The sequence below is a fragment of the Heterocephalus glaber genome, unplaced genomic scaffold (assembly GCF_053883595.1).
Source record: "Heterocephalus glaber isolate CG9 unplaced genomic scaffold, H.glaber_assembly_v1.0 deba00000676, whole genome shotgun sequence".
NCBI classification, from domain to species: Eukaryota; Metazoa; Chordata; class Mammalia; order Rodentia; family Bathyergidae; genus Heterocephalus; species Heterocephalus glaber.
In genome coordinates this window covers 8,511,452-8,530,381 of record NW_028258156.1, presented here as the reverse complement: position 1 = coordinate 8,530,381, position 18,930 = coordinate 8,511,452, and the positions used below count along the sequence as shown (strand labels likewise).

The window sequence follows — 18,930 nt, the reverse complement described above, 5'->3', positions numbered from 1 at the left end:
GGCAGAACCACGCATGGTGAGGGAATCAACCCAGTTCCGGGCTCAGAAGCACAGCAGGGAGGGAAGGGACCCGGGAAGGTAACAGGCTGCAAAGTGGTGACATCTCGGGGCACTTCCCAGATGTGAGGCCTTCAGCAAGTCTTTCCCCTACCTGAGCTTTGGTTCCATCTCCTGTGAAATGGGACAGTGACAGCACCTCCACCCACCCAGCGAGGTCCATAGAGAAGTGCAGTGTCTGCATGAAAAGCACACGCCACACTATCATGGCTGTCCACAGCCTGCTGGGGTCAGGGTGTGGAGGTGGGCGGACAGGCCTGACTGGGAAAGCAGTTGTCATGGCAGCAAAAGCAGCGGCTCTGCTTCTCAATGCCCAGCACGTGCCAGGCTCTGCGCTGGGCCCTTTACACTGCTCGCCATGGTCCTCAAGGGGATCTGACAGGCTGCAAACTCCCTCCCCTCCCTCAGTGCCTGACCCTGAGCAGAGCAACTGGAGGGGCAGTGACCAGAGTAGTTCCTGAGAGAGCCCGGCAGAAAGGGTAAGGGTGAAGGGGCTGGGGACAGCTAAAGGAAGAGAAGGGAAGGCACGCACACTTCCTCTTTTCCTGGAGTGGTGTGAAGGAGATGAGAAAGGAGTAGGAAGAGGAGCAAGCAGAGGAGGAATCAATAATAACAGATGGAGATTAAAAATAATGGGCAAATGGGAAAGCCAGACAGACAAGCAGGGGAGAGAAACATGGTGAGCTTCAGCTGTCCCTTGAAGAACCTAGGCCAGTCCAACTGGAAGTCAGAAATATCTCTGGGGCTGGACAGAGAAGCTAAGCTACACATAAAACACATGGCAGCAGCTAAAAGCACTATAGTTGATGTCAATGAGGTCACTCATGGTAAAAAGGTCTGAGCACAAAATGTTAGGAAATACCCACATTTAAGGACAGGAAAAGAGTTGACAGCAAACAGCACAAGGTCTAACAGAAAGGGAGAACCAGAGGCGTGAATGGAATGATTCTGTGGAATGCTGTGGAGACATCAAACAAAATGAGGCCCAGAGACTGGGGAAGCTGGCAAACCCCAGAAAGCACAGCACCCAGAGGCCAGAACACACACAGTGATCAGAGTGATGAAGTGGGCTCTCCTGCTTCCCTTCTTGGGTCTGCTCAGCTGAAGCGAGGGGGGTTAGTTTACAGTCTTTGAGGAGAAGCTGTGGTAGAGGGAGAATGAGGAGTTTTAAGTGTTACAATAAACTCAGAAGAAAATGCCACTGAAGGCTAGATATTTTGATTGGCCACTTCACTGCTAAGGCACAATATAAACCTCCAGGAATCTAACTCTCAGAGAACTGTAACTTGTGTTTGCTACTGATCAAAGTAATTAAAGAAAGACTAATGCTCTCCCCAGCAGTTCCGAGAGTGAGTACCGATAGACTCTCACTACAGGACCACAGCGAGGCAACTGTCTCACAGTAACTGCACATTTCGCGTGCGCCTCACTGCACCATGCGGTGCGGGTCTGCGAAGCGGGCCAGCCCTCCCCTGCCAGCTGCGTGGGAGGACTCTGCCTACAGCCTCACCCCAGGTGACAGCCAAGGAAATGGATTTGATCATGTGAGGTCCTTTTACTGAAAAGAAATATTTTAATGGGCAGGATTAAAACAGCAAACATGAACAGAATCCTCTTGCCAGTTCCTTAAAACATGAAGGCACAATGCTTCTAAAATACAATGTTCAGTAACTAACTGGCATCACTGATCTTGGACCACGCTGAAATCAAAGAACACCCACATCAAGAAGCAGGCTTCCAGAGGAACACACCTGCCTTAGAAGGAAACATCTGTACCTGTTTTCTCAACTCCAGGGAATCAAAACTATTGCAGCTTTCCTCGGAGGACAGGGTTTCCATGGGAACATCATCTCGGAAACCGACGAACTCTTCATCATCACTGGGGGCGTTAAAGATGTCAGCCACTTCTTTAGGGATCTGTTTCAGATTCAAAAAAAGATAAAACTGGGACTGTTGCAATCACTTACCAAGATTCCTGGAGGAAAGCAGGAATCACCTGGTAACTACCACGTTGCCATGGTCAACAGAAGGCCCCAATAACCCTGAACAAAAATGGCTTCAGCTATGACCTCAGGGTAAAAAACAGAACAGAGAAGATGTCTTCCAACTCTAGACACAAGCCCTATCTTACACAGAGTGTTGAGACCATGCCTAAACAGAAACCATCTTTGATTTCTTGACAGGGAGAGTCAAAGGGTGGGAGGGAAGAAACAAAATAAGCATCAGTTTCTGAGAAACCAATGATGTTATTTCTCTTCAGTATCATTCATATTTAAAAAAAGATTCCCTCAAATGTTAAGCTCCTCTTTTCTTAAATAATCTCAACCTGGCAGGGCACAAATGGGCTGGGCAGGCAGCCTAGTTTTCCGAGAGGTAAGTTCATCAAGATGTCCAGTGATAGGCAAAGGCCCGATGATGACGGCCCCAGCACTAGCAGTGGCAGTTCAGATGCGGACCAGTAAGACCCAGCTGCTCCAGAGCCTGAAGAGCAAGAAGAAAGAACACCTGCCACCCAGCAGAAGAAAACCACTAAATTCTCTAGCAAAACCTCTGCTAAGTTATTCACTAGTGATAAAAGAATACAGAAGGAACTAGCCAAAATAACCCTTGATCTTCCTAACTGTAGGTGGGGCCTAAAGGAGGTAACATTTATGAATGGAAAGCAACTAAACTTAGGCCACCAGGTTCTGTATATGATGGTGGTGTGTTTTTTCTGGGTATCACATTTTCATCGGATTATCCATTTAAGCCACCAGAGGTTACTATCTATCACTGCAATGTCAACAGTCAGGAGTCATCTGGTCTGGATATACTTAAAGACAAGTGGAGTCCTGCTTTGACTATTTCAAAGGTTTTGCTGTCTATTTGTTCCCTTTTGACAGACTGCAACCCTGTGGATCCTCTAGATAGAAGCACAGCCATTCAGTATTTGACCAACAGAGCAGAACATGACAGGAGAGCCAAACAGTGGATCAACAGACATGCAGCACGCTTCACAGGATATGTATGCAGTGTGAGGGGGCAGGAGGCATCTTCCCACTGTGCAGCAAATCTTTACAGCCTTTACAATAGACTTCTGTGCCTATGTTATACTGATCCTACTCTCTGCTTTTATCCTTTGGAGACTAGGAGACTCCCCCAAAACTTAAATGCTATCAAGAGTAGAACTTCACAGCTATACATTAGTTATGTTCAAAAGGCCTACTTGGAAGTCTTGCTTCTTTGGGATATCAAAATATATTTCCTGATTTACTAAGGATTCTGGTCCTACAGTCTACCAAATATTATAGTACATTGTAGCCTAATTCATTATCAGTATGAAGTTATAAAAGTAGCAGTAGATAATGATGCTTATGTCATCTGTATTAAACTCAGATCTATTTCTGAGTATATGGTTTAAGCTATTGTGACAATCCTTTACTTTTGTTAGTTTGTAATGACAGGATTTCCTTTTACCCTTTGTAGCTCAGAGAGCACTGATGTATCATCTCGAACACAATAAACATGCTCCTGAAGGGGAAAAATACCTCAACCTATATTCTCTTTCTGTTGTCATATGTTGACTCAGAGATATAAAAGTTCATACAATGAAACTAATAATATTCCCTCTTTTCTATACAGGAGATCAATTTAAGTAGCTGTAGAATTAATTCCAAAAGAATTTAAATGCCATTGGGGGCAATTATTCCCAGAGAGAATGTTATCAACACACAATCTAACAAATAATATTTCCTGGGAATTCATTTTTTCTCCCAACTATTTTAAAAAGTTCAAACACACAGAAATGTTAAAAAAAAATAAAAAAATAAAAAACACCTGTACATTCTTCATTAAGACGCACCATTTATATCCATTATTTGCTTTTTCTCTCCCTTTCAACAAACATTAGGCTGAACCACTGACTAGTGATGTCGAACCTTTCAGAGCTTTAAATCATATAAACAGTCCCCATAGGTTCGCCACCACTGTGGTAGACATTTTTTAATAGGACTATTTCCATAATGTAGTATCAGCCAACCTAATGTGTGTATACCTACATACCATTTAATGTTATTTGTGCACACACTGTGTCTTAAAATACTTCAGCATACATCTCCCCAAGACAAGGACATTCTTCTACAGAATGATAAAACCACAATCATACCTAAAGTAATTAACATTAATTCACTAATATCATTTACTATAATTATGTTAATCATGGCACTGACCCCAAAATGTCTTTAACGACTTTTCAGGGGCCAAGAAGGCCCACTCAAGCAAGGCTCGTGCATTGCATTTGACCCTTTACGACACCATTTTGTGTTGCTTTTTACAACTGATCAAAATTTTTGGATAATCTAGCACAAATGCCTTATAAAATGTCATGCATTCAGAGCTTACCTAATTCTTTTCTCAAGGTTACATTTGGGTTAAATGTTTTTGGCACGAATTCTATGCAAGTGAAACATTTTTCAATGCACTGCATATGGAGGCACAAAATATGATGTTATACCATTATTAATTAGTAGTGTTTTTAAAATTAATTCCAAAAACTTTCAAACATATTTCAGAAGTAGACCAAGTAGTATAATGAACATAACATGTTGACCCCAAGCAATTACCTGCCATGGCTAATTTGCTTCATCTGCATACCTACCCAAATCATGTAACGAAGGATGGGGTTCATCAGACAGCTCTGGAGAGCTTAACCAGGAGGCTTCCACAAGAGCTGAACCAGGAAGGTGCACAAGATTTACCTGCATGCAGGAGGTAGCTCACCCCATGGGGATTGAAGCATCTGCCCTGGAGACACTTGTAGCCTTCACCCTATGCTTGTGTACCTGTTAAATTTCCTTTATAATAAACCAGTAAACCTAAGTATGTATTTTCCTGAGTTCTGTCAGCAGGTCTAGCAGAGTAATCAAACCCACAGAGGTAGTGTGGGAAGCCCAACTGGCATTCAGTCCTCTGGCCAGAAGTTCCAGAGGCCCAGACTTTGGCACATGAAGTGGAAACTCAATCTGCAGGGTCTGATGCTACTTCCTCCAGGTTAATAGTCAAAAGCGAATTAAATTAGAGGATACCCAGCTGGGTTTCACTGCAGACTGGCTTGCTGGCTTGCTAGTGAGGAGAAATCTATCCACAGAAAAGATTGGTACTATGAAATGAGCATATAGGAGGAGAAACTGGGTTTATTTTTCTTCTACAGAGTAAGACATTCTAGAGTTTTTGAATGAACAGAGCAAGAATATTTTAACTATCTTAAAACACAAATTCATAATGACACCTTGAATTCAAATCTAACATTGCAATTCCTCGTGTCCCTCAATCCCATACTGGTATCACCCTTCCCCCACAATGAAAACCCCAACTCTCAATATTTCTAATATTCTTATCAATGTGCTCTCTCTACAATACACTCAAAGTTGTGTCAAACTTCTTCTACCGACATACTGCCAACAAACGTCCTTACCACACAGTCCCACTAGATACTAGATCTCTTTTCTTCAGGTAACCAAGCGTTATCCTGGAGGATGCACAAGACCTTTCCAGGTACTTCCCATTTCATCAGAGTATATATATTTTTTTGTATTAAATTCTTTTATTGGTACATTGTAAGTATACAACACAATTACATTTCTCATTGGGAATTGTACCTTTACATAATGCATCTTGGTTCTTATTTTTTCCCCATTCCTAGCCCTCCCTTCACCCCCTCCACCCTTCCCTATTTACAAAGACTTTATTTCCATTTTTTCCATTTCTCATCATTCTTCCTTCCCCTTCTTTCCTTTCCCCTGCCCCTCCCACTAACCCTACCCCTTTGGACCTTTTCTTCCTATTTTACATTATCGATTATTCATTCTAATCATTGGTACATTTTAGGTATACAATATAAAGACATTCATCATTGGAAATTTGCACCTTTACATAGTCTCTCTTGGTTCTTATTTTTCACCCTTGCCCAGCCCTCCCTTCAACCCCTCCAGCCCTCCCTATTTACAAAGATTTTGTTCCTATTTTTCCATTTTCTCTTCAGAGTATATTAAAAAGTAAGGTCCTCCTGCCAGCCAGATGCGATGGCACATGCCTGTAACCCCAGTACTTTGGGAGTTCAAGTCCCACTTGGGCAATTTAATAATTTGACAAGACCTTGTCTCAAAATTTAAAATAGAAGGGTCTGGGGACATAGCTCATTGGCAGAGCACCTGTGGGTTAGATCCCCAGTACCAAAAAAAAAAAAAAAAGCCCTCAAGGGTCAAGACTTAAGAACAGTAAGGGCCGGGCCGGGGATTTAGCTCAGTGGTACCGCCACCTGCCTTGTCCAAAAAAAATAAAATAATAATAATTTTTACTCCATCATTAGAACAGTCTTATGTAAAACTGACATTTCCTTTTTAAACTGAGTGTGTGGAGGTGACTAATGAAATGACTACTAGGAGAGTTTACTGCCATAACCTTGACTCATGTCAAAGGCCAGGAGTTTTCTCTACTTTCGCTTTTTGCACAATCAATGCAAATATCAACACAACAAAAAATGCAACTAATTCCTGAATATCATCATGACAATAAATTTGCCCTCATCAACCACTAAGAGCCTCAGGGGCAGGGGGATCCCTGCAGCCTACTTGGACTGTGGTGCAGGCACAGATTTGTGTATTCTAAAACTACTTGTATTCTTTGAATTCTCTGTGAATTTTATACTTTGTTCCTATTGAGAAATTACTAATCCCTGATCCACTTATTTTTTTAGTACTTTTAACGTTTCTTGCTTAAAATTGATTAAAAATTAATAGTTCAATCACAGGAAGTTTAACGTTTTTAGAGAACTTAAATCCAAAGACTATGGTATTAGATGATATTCAATGATATTAGAGGATTAAAGGAAACACTTTCTTGTCATCTAATAAAATCATCAACAAGGAAAACAGAACACTTAAGTCTAACTCTGACATGGTTTTGAAGGAAAACTTAAAACTTCACCAAGAGGTAATTAAACAGTGTCAGCCACCCTTATCATTTTGAAAACATCTTTTATTGCTCAGCCATAGAACTCATACTCCAAGTCAACATTTATGCTGGAGAAATACAATATTTGCAAAAGTGTGAGCCAGGTGTGGTGGTGCATCCCTGTAATCCCAGCACTTTGGGAGGCTGAGGAAGGGGGATTACAAATTTAAATCCCACCTGGGCAAGTTAGCAAGATCCTGTCTCCAAAAAATAAAAAATAAATAATAATAATAATAATAATAATAATAAGGCTAGGGATGTAGTTCAGTGGTAGAACACCTCAAGTTCAGTCCCCAGTAGTACCAAAAAGTTTTAGAAAAATACGTTATATTTAATATATCGACACTGAGATCAGTCCCTGAAGCAGAAGAGACAGTGTGTCACTTTCAGTCTTTCTTTTTGATTTTTCACCATTTTACAAGGCAAAAGGCTCTGCCTGAGTACTCTTGCTTTAACATCAATGCCTCCTGGAGGTGCACTCCATGCATGGATTTAATGGAAGTACACACAGGGAACAGAGAGGCTCCAAGACAGGAATAAATTGCTTCCAGCAGCCACTGCATTAGCCCTGCACCACAGTGCACAGCCCTGGGCTACTGTGATGCCTGCCGCTGTGTCAGCCAACTCATTCCTCCTCCTGCATCTGCTCCCAAGGAGCCATCCGGGCTGTAATTACCGATTAGAACAAAAGGAAAGAGCATGCTTTCAAAAATGCTCTTTGTGTTGTCAGTGTGTTCAGGGCTCTGAACTTCAAAAGGTATTAAAAGAATTTCAGGTCCATCCCAAGCCCCAGGGTTTAGCAAAATTCTCTGTAAAATATCCTAGAGTCCTCAATGCCACAGACCATTTAACTTAACAGATGCAACAAAGGGGCAAGATTTCTATGGCAGAGACCTGGTTAAAAAAGGGAAATCCTCCTAACATAGCTATTTGACAATGTATCAACACGTGAAACCTGAGATCTGTCACACTCCTGTGCCACTCAGCAGTGATCCAATGGGGAGCTATGCAGTCTGGATAGGGAGCAGCTGACTTTTTTCCTTCAAAGTTTATGTTCCACTTGATTACAACAATATCAGTCCTAAGAATCCCCAAAAGACGTGCTCACTTCTGCAGCACATACACTAAAAAAACGAAATCCCAAAAAAGAACATTAAAGCAAGAATTGAGGACCAAAATACAACTATTTCCAAACCAGTGGATGATATGTACATCAGTCAAACTTACACAGAACTAGGATAAATGCAACCCAATTAGCCAAAACAAAATCAAGGAAATCTCCTGAAAATGAAGACTGTTTCATGACTCATAATACTTTTGAAAAATCCAGATACATTTATGCCATTCCTAACTCTGAGGTGTTCACTGGCTCGTATTTGTTTGTTCACTCTGTGCTCGTTGGACCTAACAGCACAAATACCATCAAAGGTCAAGTGTGAACCAGGATTCAACCCCCTGACAAGACACAGGCAGCAGGATGGAATCCCTGAGCACTTCACACAACGCCTAACTTACAGCAGATTATCTATAAATCCTCGCAGAAAGCATGTAATGTATCTGATTTTACAGTCTTTTTCCTAGGAAAGGTCTTGTTTTCCTAGCAAAGGTGGACTGGGTCAAAAGACACATGCTGTGACACTATGCAAGAGGAATCGAGAATTTTCAAGCAGAATGTCAGGACATCTACATACAACATAGTCACATAGCTGCTTTCTGCAAAGGATCGCAGATTTCACCTTTAAGCCACATAAATTACCTTGGGAATAGACGCTGAAATTCAGCGGGCTTTGGGAGCAAGCAGGCGAGTAAGGAGGTCAGCAGGTCAGGTGTGAGCCAACACAGGATGGAGGGAAGCTACTTCTCCACTCTAGCCAGCCCCTACTGTGCAGGAGGAGCTGGGTCCCAAGTGCCTGCACTTCCACGTTCCCAAGGAAGCTGAGAATCTGGTGGCAGGACCAAACATCTACAGGAGAAAACCCCCAGCACAGCACAACTCCCAGTGCATTATGGAATTCCAAGCAAACTGTAAATGCCAAAGTTTCAAGTATTATTAGTGCCTGGTAGCAACAGTAGTGGGAATGGTAACGTTAAGGAAAGAAGAAAAAGGAAAAGTTTAAAGAGAAAAGAACCTCTGCCTTATTCAAAGCAGCATTATTCATAATATCCAAAATCTGTCCAATCATCTGCCCATCGGTGAATGGATAAACACAATGCTAACTACACACAGCCTTAAAAAGAAGCATATTCTATCTAACACCTGCTACAACACGGATGGGCCTTGAGGGCTTTATGCTAAGTGAAACAAGCCAACCGCAAAAGACAAATTCCGTATGACCCTACTTATATGAGGCATCTAGAGTGATCAAGTTCATTGACACAGCAAGAATGATTGAATAGTTTTAGTTGCACAAGGTAAAAAGAATAATAGAGATGGGCCACACACCAATCTAAAACACAGGTATACCTGACATTGCTGTATGCTTAAAAATGGCTAACAACGCAAGTGTTATGTTTTGTGTATGTTACAACACTTTTAAGAAGTTATAAAAGACAAATTTAAAGTGACAATTAAAAAATATGGGAGATGGGCGCAACAGTGCACAGCTATAATCCCAGCTACTCAGGAGGCTGAGGCAGGAGGGTCACAAGCTCAAGCCCAGCCTGAACAGTGAGACTGCCACCCCAAAAAAATTTCAAAGGCTGGAAGTGTGATTCAGTGGTAGAGCACCTGCCTAGCATGTACCAGGCACTGTTCAGCCCTGGGTTTTCAATCCCTAGCAGTGCAAAAAGGGGAAGGGGAAATTTTTCCTTCCTCATATAAATGCAATCTTTCCCAAACAGACAGAACAGAAGGAGTCAGTTCTAATGCTATGGACACTTCAGCACCGTGTGGTTTGAGAACCCACCCTCCTGCCTAGCACAGGGACAGGTTATCAGCACATAGGCCAAAGACTCACTTTTAGTGTCCACACAGCCACACCTCCAACATAGGGACCCACTCCTAAATGCATACGTTTCCTGAGAGGATACCAGACAGAGCTGTTCTCAGAACCATACTTGGCAAGAATGCAACAAAGCTGTACTAACAAAATATGAATCCTGCCGAGTTGCTGCCAGCTTCTCAGGGTCAGTACCTTCCCAGCATTTCCCGAATAACCTGCCAAGCAAGGTTCGGAGGCTTCAGAATCACTCTGACCTCTGCTATCCCAAGTTCTCATTAAAACTCCATAAAAAAACTAATAAGCTGTAAAGGGATGCCTCAAACTGCCAGCTGGTTTCCAATCAAGTATCTACCTTTGAAGAAAAGATAATGTGAGGCATGGTGAATTTAAATTTTTATATTGAAAAATTAAGTATTATTTTTTAATTAAAAGCTTTTCTATATCTTAATGATATCTAAATTCATCCTTTCTGGGTTAAAAAAAAAATACCACCTTCCAGCCAGGAGGAACATATTTATCATCTATTAATTCTGAAGGGAAAAAATATTCTCTTTCAAAGCCAGGTTGATAAAATTTCAGGAAATGCTTTTTACTACAGGAATATTAGGCATATATTTCAGCTGGAAACAAGTTGCATTTCAAGCCCTAAGGAGCCATGCACACTTAGCAAGTGTTCTGAAAGCAATCGGACAGCAGCGACTGCAGAACATGCAGGCCGCACTGTCTGGCTCTATGAAAGGAGCCCTGTACACAGAGAAAAGCACTGTTTCAGCTTCCCCTCCAACCCACCACCACAAAGGGAGCTTTTAACGTCACTTTCTGCCATAAACAGTCACTTCTTTCATCTTCTACAAATATGCTGGTTGGCCCATAACAAACATATACATCTTGCTTTACTTATAAGACCTGGAAATGGATCACAGACCTGAAAATAAGCCCTAACATTATTAAGCCAGGTTCTGTGGCATATACTACGTAGTCCCAGCTACCCAGGAGGCTGAGGCAGGAGGACTTCTTGACGCCAGCCTGGAAACAGTAAGAATGTATTCCAAAGAAAAAGGAAAGAATCTACAGCTGTAAAACTTCAGGAGAAAATCTCTGTGAACTTGACTTAGGCAAAGAACTTCTAAGACTCATCAGAAACACAATCTATGCTTTATAAATTACAAAAGAACATCTGCTCTTCAAAAAAAGCTAAGGAAAATAAATTTTTTAAACCACATACTGGGAGAAAATATCTGCAAATTATGTATCTGACCAAGGACTGGTACACAGAATGTATAAAGAACACTCAAAATTCAGTAATAAAAAAACTGCCCAAATAAAAAGTGGGCAACAAGTTTGAGCAGATACCTCACCAAAGACAAATGGATAGGAGGTAAGTAGTACATGAAACGATGTTCGACACCCTTAACCACCAGGTGAACGCAAATTAAAATCATAAGATACAACTATATAGCTATCAGAATGGCTTCAAAAACAGACCGAAGGCTGACCGCATGTGGAGCAACCAGTACTCACATTACTGACTGAAATCAAAATGATAGGGCCACTCTGAAAAGCAACTTGGCAATTTCTTGTAGAGTTCAACATTCACTTATCATACACCCAGCAGCACCCATACCTAGGTGTTTACCTACGTGAAGGAAAACTTGGGCTCACACAAAACCTGTATGCAGGATAGAAAATGATCAAGATAGGATAGATACATATATAAATTGCCCAAAGTGAATGTATTATGCCTCACAAATATGCACAAATAAAACTTCTATGTATCAGTATTATTCAAAAACCAGTAAATAATCCAAATCAACTAGGGAATGGACAAACTAAAGGCAGTTTACGACTTTGTTTACGTGGGTACCATTCCACAAACAATGAGGTGCTGACACACACCTTGGAGAAATCTCAAATGCATTAATTACCCCAAGAGAAAAAGAATATATAGTGTAAACTCCACTTCTAGGCCATTTGGGAAGAAGCCAAAACTACAAAGAAAACACATCAGTGATTGCCTGGGGCTAGAGGTGGGGGGTTGACTACAAAGAAGGAAAGGAACAGGAAACAGAATTGAACAAGGTGCCAATTACACAGCTGCAGGCACATTAAAACTTAGGACTGAATGCTTAAAAAGGGGTTCGGTTTTGGTTTTTGGCAGAATGAAGATTAAACCCAGAGCTTGCACATGCTAGTAAAGCACTCTACTGACATTCGTTAAATTTTATTTTGAAATGGCTAGCTTGCCACCCTCCTGCCTCAGCTTCCCCAGTAGCTAGAGTAACAGGTATGTGCCACCATGCCCAACAAAAAGGTGAATTTTACTGTGTCACATTAAGCCTTAGTTAAGAAAGAAAAAAAAAAAGCAGAAAGAGCTATACAATTTAAATGGCCTGGAAATGGGTCCTAGCACATAAAATTAAACTGTGATAATGGAAATACCACAAATCAAGGGAAAGAAAAGGTCTGCCATTCAATGATGCTGGCAAAACCAGCTGAGGGTATAAAAAATCAATTCTGCTTCTCTCCTCATAGTACAAATCAGATGATCAGTTAAATGGGAAACAAACAAAAAGAATACTTAATGTACAAAATGCGCACCTGGTCTCTGAACAGGAAGGACTTTAACCTTCAGTATTAAGAATATTAAAATGCCGGGATTTAGCTCAGTGGTTCCAGTGTCTGCCTCGCAAGCGCAAGGTCCCAAGTTCGATCCCCAGTACCAAAAAAGAATATTAAAATGGAAAAGTGTCTCACTGACCCCATAGCAATTTAAAGCTTCTTACTTAAATGGAAACAAAATTTAGAAAGGAAAAAAAAAAGTTGAGACAAAGATCTGCCAAAAATCTGACCAATTATCAACATTACTGAAAGTCATATACAATAAAATATACCAAGTCACACTGATAAAACAGTAAAACAATGAAAATTCATTGAGTAGGCAGCACAGAAGAGGCTAAAAATGTTTTTTGAAAGTCTTCAGCCATGGGCCAGGGATTTAGCTCAGTGGTTCCGCTGCCTGCCTAGCAAGCGCAAGGACGGAGTTCGATCCCTGGTACCAAAAAAAAAAAATGCAAAAAATATGCAAACTGGACTTCATGAAAAAAAGTGGAAGGACAGAAAAAGAATGACTAAAATCAGACAATGTTAAGTAAACAGTAAACAGCTATTATGAAAGACAAAGGCATTACTGTCGGATAAAAGGGTCAATTCACCAAAAGTTAGAACATTTTTCAATATATGCACCAAAAATCAAAGCTCCAAAACACATGAAGCAAACACTGACAGAATTGAAGAAAGTTTCATAATAGAGACTTCAGCACTTCACTGTCAGTAACAGAACCACCAAACAGCTATAAGGACACAACTTAAATAACACAATCAATCAACCTATCTAATAGACATATATAGAGTGCTCTATCCAACAGCACACATTTTCCTCAAGTACACATAATTATCCAAGACAAACTGTATACTAAGCCACAAAACAAGTATGAATACATTTTAAATGACTGACATCATACAAACTATCTTTCCTGATCAACAGAATTAAACTAGAAATCAACAGAAGCAAAACTGGAAAGTTCAAAACAATGTGGAGGGGCCAGAGATTTAGCTCAGTGGTGCCATGCCTGCCTGGCAAGCGCAAAGTCCTGAGTTCGATCCATGGTACCGGAAAAAAAAGAATCAAAATAATGTGGAAATTAAACAATACACTCAACCATGAGTCTGAGAAGAAATCACATGAGATAACTTGAAAATACAGGTTCAGCATCCAATTAAAGCATATGAAATCCAAAATGTTTCAGAATTTGAAACTTTGAGTGCTAAAATGGCACTTCAAGTGGAAAATTCTACACCATTAAACTTTGCTTCAAGCACAAAATTATTTAAAATATGTATAAAATTACTTTCAGCCTATCTACATATAGTATATATAAAATATAAATAAATTTCATGTTTAGACTTGGGTCTTATCCTTAAGATATCTCTTTATGCATATGCAAATATTCCAAAATCTCTTTTGTTACCAAGCAATTTGAGTGATACTCAACATGTAAGGCAAATGGAAACAAAATGTACCAAACAAATGTCCTAACAAAATATGGGATAGCTGTGCTGAGAAGGAAATTTACAACTGTAAATGCTTATATTGAAAGAAGTGCTCAGACTAACTCTACATATTGAAAAACACTAAACCCAAAACTTGCAAAAAGAAGAAAATTTTTACAAAATCACAGGAGAAATAAAATAGACTAATAAAAAATCAGTAAAACTGAAAGTCAGTTCTTTTAAAATATTAACAAAATTAAACTTTCAGCTACTTTGACTAAGAAAAGAAAAAACTCAAATTACGACTAGGAAATGAAACAGAACAATACAGAATTTTTTAAAAGTACTACAAATGACTCATGCCAACAAATTAGATTATATAGATGAAATGGATATACAACCTACGAAGACTGAGAAGAATTATTAAGAAACAGAAGATCTGAATAGACCTACAGCTAGTAAGGATTTGAATTAATCAAAAACCCCTCCAACACAGTATGGCCTCACTAGTGAACACCATCAAACATTTAAAGAACTAACACCATTCTCCCTCAAACTATTCCAAAGAACCTGAAGAGAAGGTAACATTTCCTAATTTCTATGAGGCTAGCTTTACTCTCGATATCAAAGCCAGATACCTTAGAAGAAAACTATAGAGCAATATCTTTTTTTTTTTTTTTTCCTCATACAGGGGATCAAACATCGGACCTTGCACTTGCAAGGCAGGCACCTGAAGCACTGGGCTAAATCCCCGGCCCAGAGCAATATCTTTTATGAATACTGAGGCAAAGTCCTCAACAGAAAAGACCAGCCATGTCAAATCTGATGGTACAGCAAAAGGATTGTATAAGAAGACCAAGTAGAATTTATTCCTGCAGTTCAAGAGGGCTCCAAATATAAAAATCAATTAATGCATGTATGTCATATTACAGAAAAAATAATCTCAATTGATGCAGAAAAAAAAAATTTGACAAAATTCAGCACCCTTTCATAATTAAAAGTACTCAATAAGAATGGAGGAAAACCTTCAACATTATTTAACCCTGAACTACCATACTCAGTGGTGACTGAAAGACTGAAAGCTCTTTCCTTCTGCTCAGAAACAAGTATGCCCACTTTCAACATTTCTATTAACACAGTACTGGAAGCTCTAGCTAGAAAAATCAGTTAAGAAAGACACAATGGGCATCCATCTTGGAGTGGAAGAAGTAAAAGCCATCTGTTAGGAAATGACACCACTGTATATATAGAGAATCCTAGAGATTCCATAAGAAGGTAGTTAGTGCTAATTAACAAATTCAACACCACAGTAAATAAAATCAAAACAAAATTCAACTCCAGTTCTACATTAACAATCTGAAAAGGAAATTTTAAAATTCCATTCATAATGGCATCAGAAAGAGTAAACTACTTAGGAATAAACTTATCCAATGACATAGAAGTCTCATATACTGAAAACTACAAAACATCACTGAAAAATTAAGGACAACATAACAAATGGAAAGACACTCCGTGTCATGAATTGAAAGATAATACTGTTAGGATGGCCATATTACCCAAAACAATCTATGGAGTCAATGAACTTCCAATCAAAATCCCAGCACTGACCCCAACCTAAAATGCTTATGGAACCTCAAAGGATCCTAAATAACCTAAACAATCTCAGGGTGGGAGAGTACTGCAGCATTAAATGACTCACACTTTGACTTCAGTACTTACCATAAAAACTGCAGTAATCCAACCAGTGTGGTCCCGACACGAAAACAGAAATAACCCCTTGCATTATGTAGTGAAGTGATTTGTGACAAGAGCAGCAAGACCATTCATTCAATGGGGAAAAGACACTTTTCAACCAACAGCACTGGATAAACTGCATGTATCCACATTTTGCAGGAGCATAATGTTGGCCCTTACCTTAAACCAGCTATGAAAACATTATAAATAGCAGAAAGGCCTAAGTGTAAGAGCTAAAACTATGGCCGGGCATGGTGATTCATCTCTATAATCCCAGCAATGAGGAGGCTGAGGCAGGAGGATCACTGCAAGTTCAAGGCCAACCTGGGCTACACACCAAGTTCAAGGCCAGCCTGAACTACATAAGAGACACTGACTCACAAAACTAAAACAAAAAGAGCTAAAACTATAAAACTCTTAGAAGAAAACAAGGGGAAAAGCTTCATGACACTCGATTTGGCAATGATTTCCCCTATACAACAATAACAACAAAAAGATAAATTGAACTTCATCAAAATTTAAAGGTTTATGCAAAGAACACTATATAGTGAAAAGGAAACTGACAAAATATTTGCAAATTAGGTATCTGATAAGGGATTAATGTCCAGAATACATAACTAACTCATTAACTACTAAAAACTTAATGAATTGGCAGCCAGGCATGGTAGTACATGCTTGTAACCCCAGCTACTCGGGAGGCTGAGGCAGGATTGCAAGTTCAAGGCCAGCCTAGGAAACCTAGTAGGATCATGTCTCTCAAAAAAGAAAGCCTGAGGACATAGCTCAAGTGACAGAGTGCTTGCCTAGCATGTGCAAAGCCTTGGGTTTAATTCCCAGCACATGCAAAAATAAAATAATTAAAAATTTAATTAAAAAAGAAATGGGCAAATGACTTAAATTTATATTAACATTTCTTCAAAGCAGTTATACAGGTGGCCAACGAGCACATGAAGATGCTTAACATCAATAATTATCTAGGAAATGCAAGTGAAAACCGCAATGAGATACCACATCACATGTAGAATGGCCACTACAAAAAAACAAAACAAGTAACTAGAGCTGGCAAAGAGATGAAAAAACTCAGAACCCTTGTACAATGCTGGTGAGAATATAAAAATGATACAACTACTGTGCCAAGCAGTATAATGATTTCTCAAAAAGTCCAATCTTCTATTACCTCATGGCTCTGCAAATGCCCTTTTAGGTAGAAAATCAAAAGAACTGAAAGGAGACACTCCTGCAGAAATCTGTATACCAATGTTTACTCATTGTATGTCAAAGCATTAGTCACAACACCTAAAAGGAGGAAACCACCACAATGGCCACTGACGAATGGATTAAAAAGTGATATGTACCTATAAGTATTATTCAGCCTTGAAAAGGAATAAAATTCTGACATACTACAACACAGATGACCTTTGAAAACACGATGGAAAGTGAAATGAGCCCGTCACAAAAGGACAAAAATCATTCCACTTATGATATATGCAAAATAGTCAAATTCTCAGAAAACACGATGAAGGTTGGGGTGCTAGGGCATTACTATTTAATGGACCTAGAACGATGGAAAAGCTCTGCAGACAGTGGTGAAAGGTGCTCTCACTATACAGCTGGTTATACTTAAGAGGCCCCAAAGAGTACCTTATTTTTAAAAGAGAAAATGTCGGTGAGAAGAAATACAGACATGTGTTTGTATAGGCTTAGAAGAGCTATTCAACAGCAGATACGCAGCCAGTGAACTGGAATTCTGGCAAAGATCTTAGGAATGAAACGAACCAAGCCACTCAGGAAACACTGGTTTATTTCCTCCTCCAGGGAGGTCAGCAAATAGGAAATGTAAAGCCAATGGTTAAGATTCCTCGGGACACTAACAGACTATCATCTTGGACAAGCCTGCCGTCGGTATTTCCCACAGATACTGCTGGCACTAAGGATAGAATAACCTGCTTCATCTTGAGGACTCCTTCACATTCCTGAACTCCAAACCACTTTAATCACCATTTTCCTCACCATTATCACTCCAACAATCAAAAGAAACCCATGGGGAACTCCATCACCATTGCCACCACCATGACCCCAGTTGCCCAGATGATAACATGATGGAGCGAATCCAAAATTGAAATAGAGCACCTTGGTGTGTGTCAGGATATGACAGGTTAGAAAGCAGGAGCAAATAACTCCTAACTCCGAATCTCAAGCAATGGCTTAAAACAGCAAAGGGTTCTTCCTTGCTCACATTACACGTTCATCACAGGCCAGCCACAGGCTCTATTCCACACCATCCTCACACTGCAGCCAGGCTGGCAGAGGCAGTGGCAGAGGGAATGAGGCACAGTGAATAATATGCTGGCATTTACAGAATCCCACCTAGAAGTAAATGGACCATGGTTCAAGGCCAACCTGCACTACACAGCAAGCCCCTGCCTCAAGAATCAGAAGAAAGAATGGGTTATATGCAGCAGCATGTGAGAGCATCTGTAGACCGTGTCAATGTAGTGTGATAAAGGTGAACAGAGAAATCAGTCCAGGAGATTCATCAGTCATCAGGAGGGTAAGCGACCCTGGGATGGTCAGAAGTCTTCCAAGGGTAGTGCTAGCAGCCTAGGCTGCACAGCTGCAGGCAGAGACAGCCGCAGGCAGGACAGGCAGCAACTTCCCAGGCAGAAACAGGAGCCTGGAGGTGCCTGTCTTTCAAAGGAGGCAAGAGTCCCGGTGCTCACTCCAAGCAAGTGGCATCAAATAGCTCTTCAAATGGCTGGGGAGAGGAGGCGCTTCCCATAGCACAGCCGGCTCCAGAACCCCTTCCAGGGGGACCTTCTTGACACACTTCTGCAAAGAGCACTGACTGTCACTGTGGAAAATGTGCCCCAAGCACCTCTGGGACATGCCCTGCAGGCTGCTGACAGCACGCAGCTCTTGGCACTGTGCCACAGTGAATGACACACTCACCAAGTGCACATCCTTCTGCAGCGCCTAATTACAGCCACTTAGATGGAGGAAGGTTAGGGGCACAACCACCTGCACTGTTCCCCAAGTGTGTGCCGCTGGCAGTGTGAGGAAGCCGGGGTGACTTCCAAGTCAGGTAAAGAGAGTGTTACATGAAAGGTCGTGTGGGGTGGGGGTGGGGGGCAAAGGTTGCAAGGGACCCCATGGCTTT

The 18,930-nt window shown here is 40.6% G+C and overlaps 1 protein-coding gene and 1 pseudogene across 4 annotated transcripts in view; one reads left to right on the top strand and one right to left on the bottom strand.

Annotated features, from left to right (window-relative positions):
* Cdca7l (cell division cycle associated 7 like) overlaps positions 1-18,930 on the bottom strand; it is a 177,297-nt gene that overhangs the window by 14,429 nt on the left and 143,938 nt on the right. For all 4 annotated transcript variants that reach the window (XM_087206434.1, XM_004839570.4, XM_004839572.4 and 1 more), the window contains exon 2: positions 1,834-1,974. In XM_087206434.1, coding sequence (XP_087062560.1) covers positions 1,834-1,896 — 63 coding nt within the window. In that variant the 5' untranslated portion in view covers positions 1,897-1,974. The remainder of the gene's footprint in view (positions 1-1,833; positions 1,975-18,930) is intronic.
* Positions 2,268-3,892, top strand: LOC106008928 (ubiquitin-conjugating enzyme E2 E3 pseudogene; annotated as a pseudogene).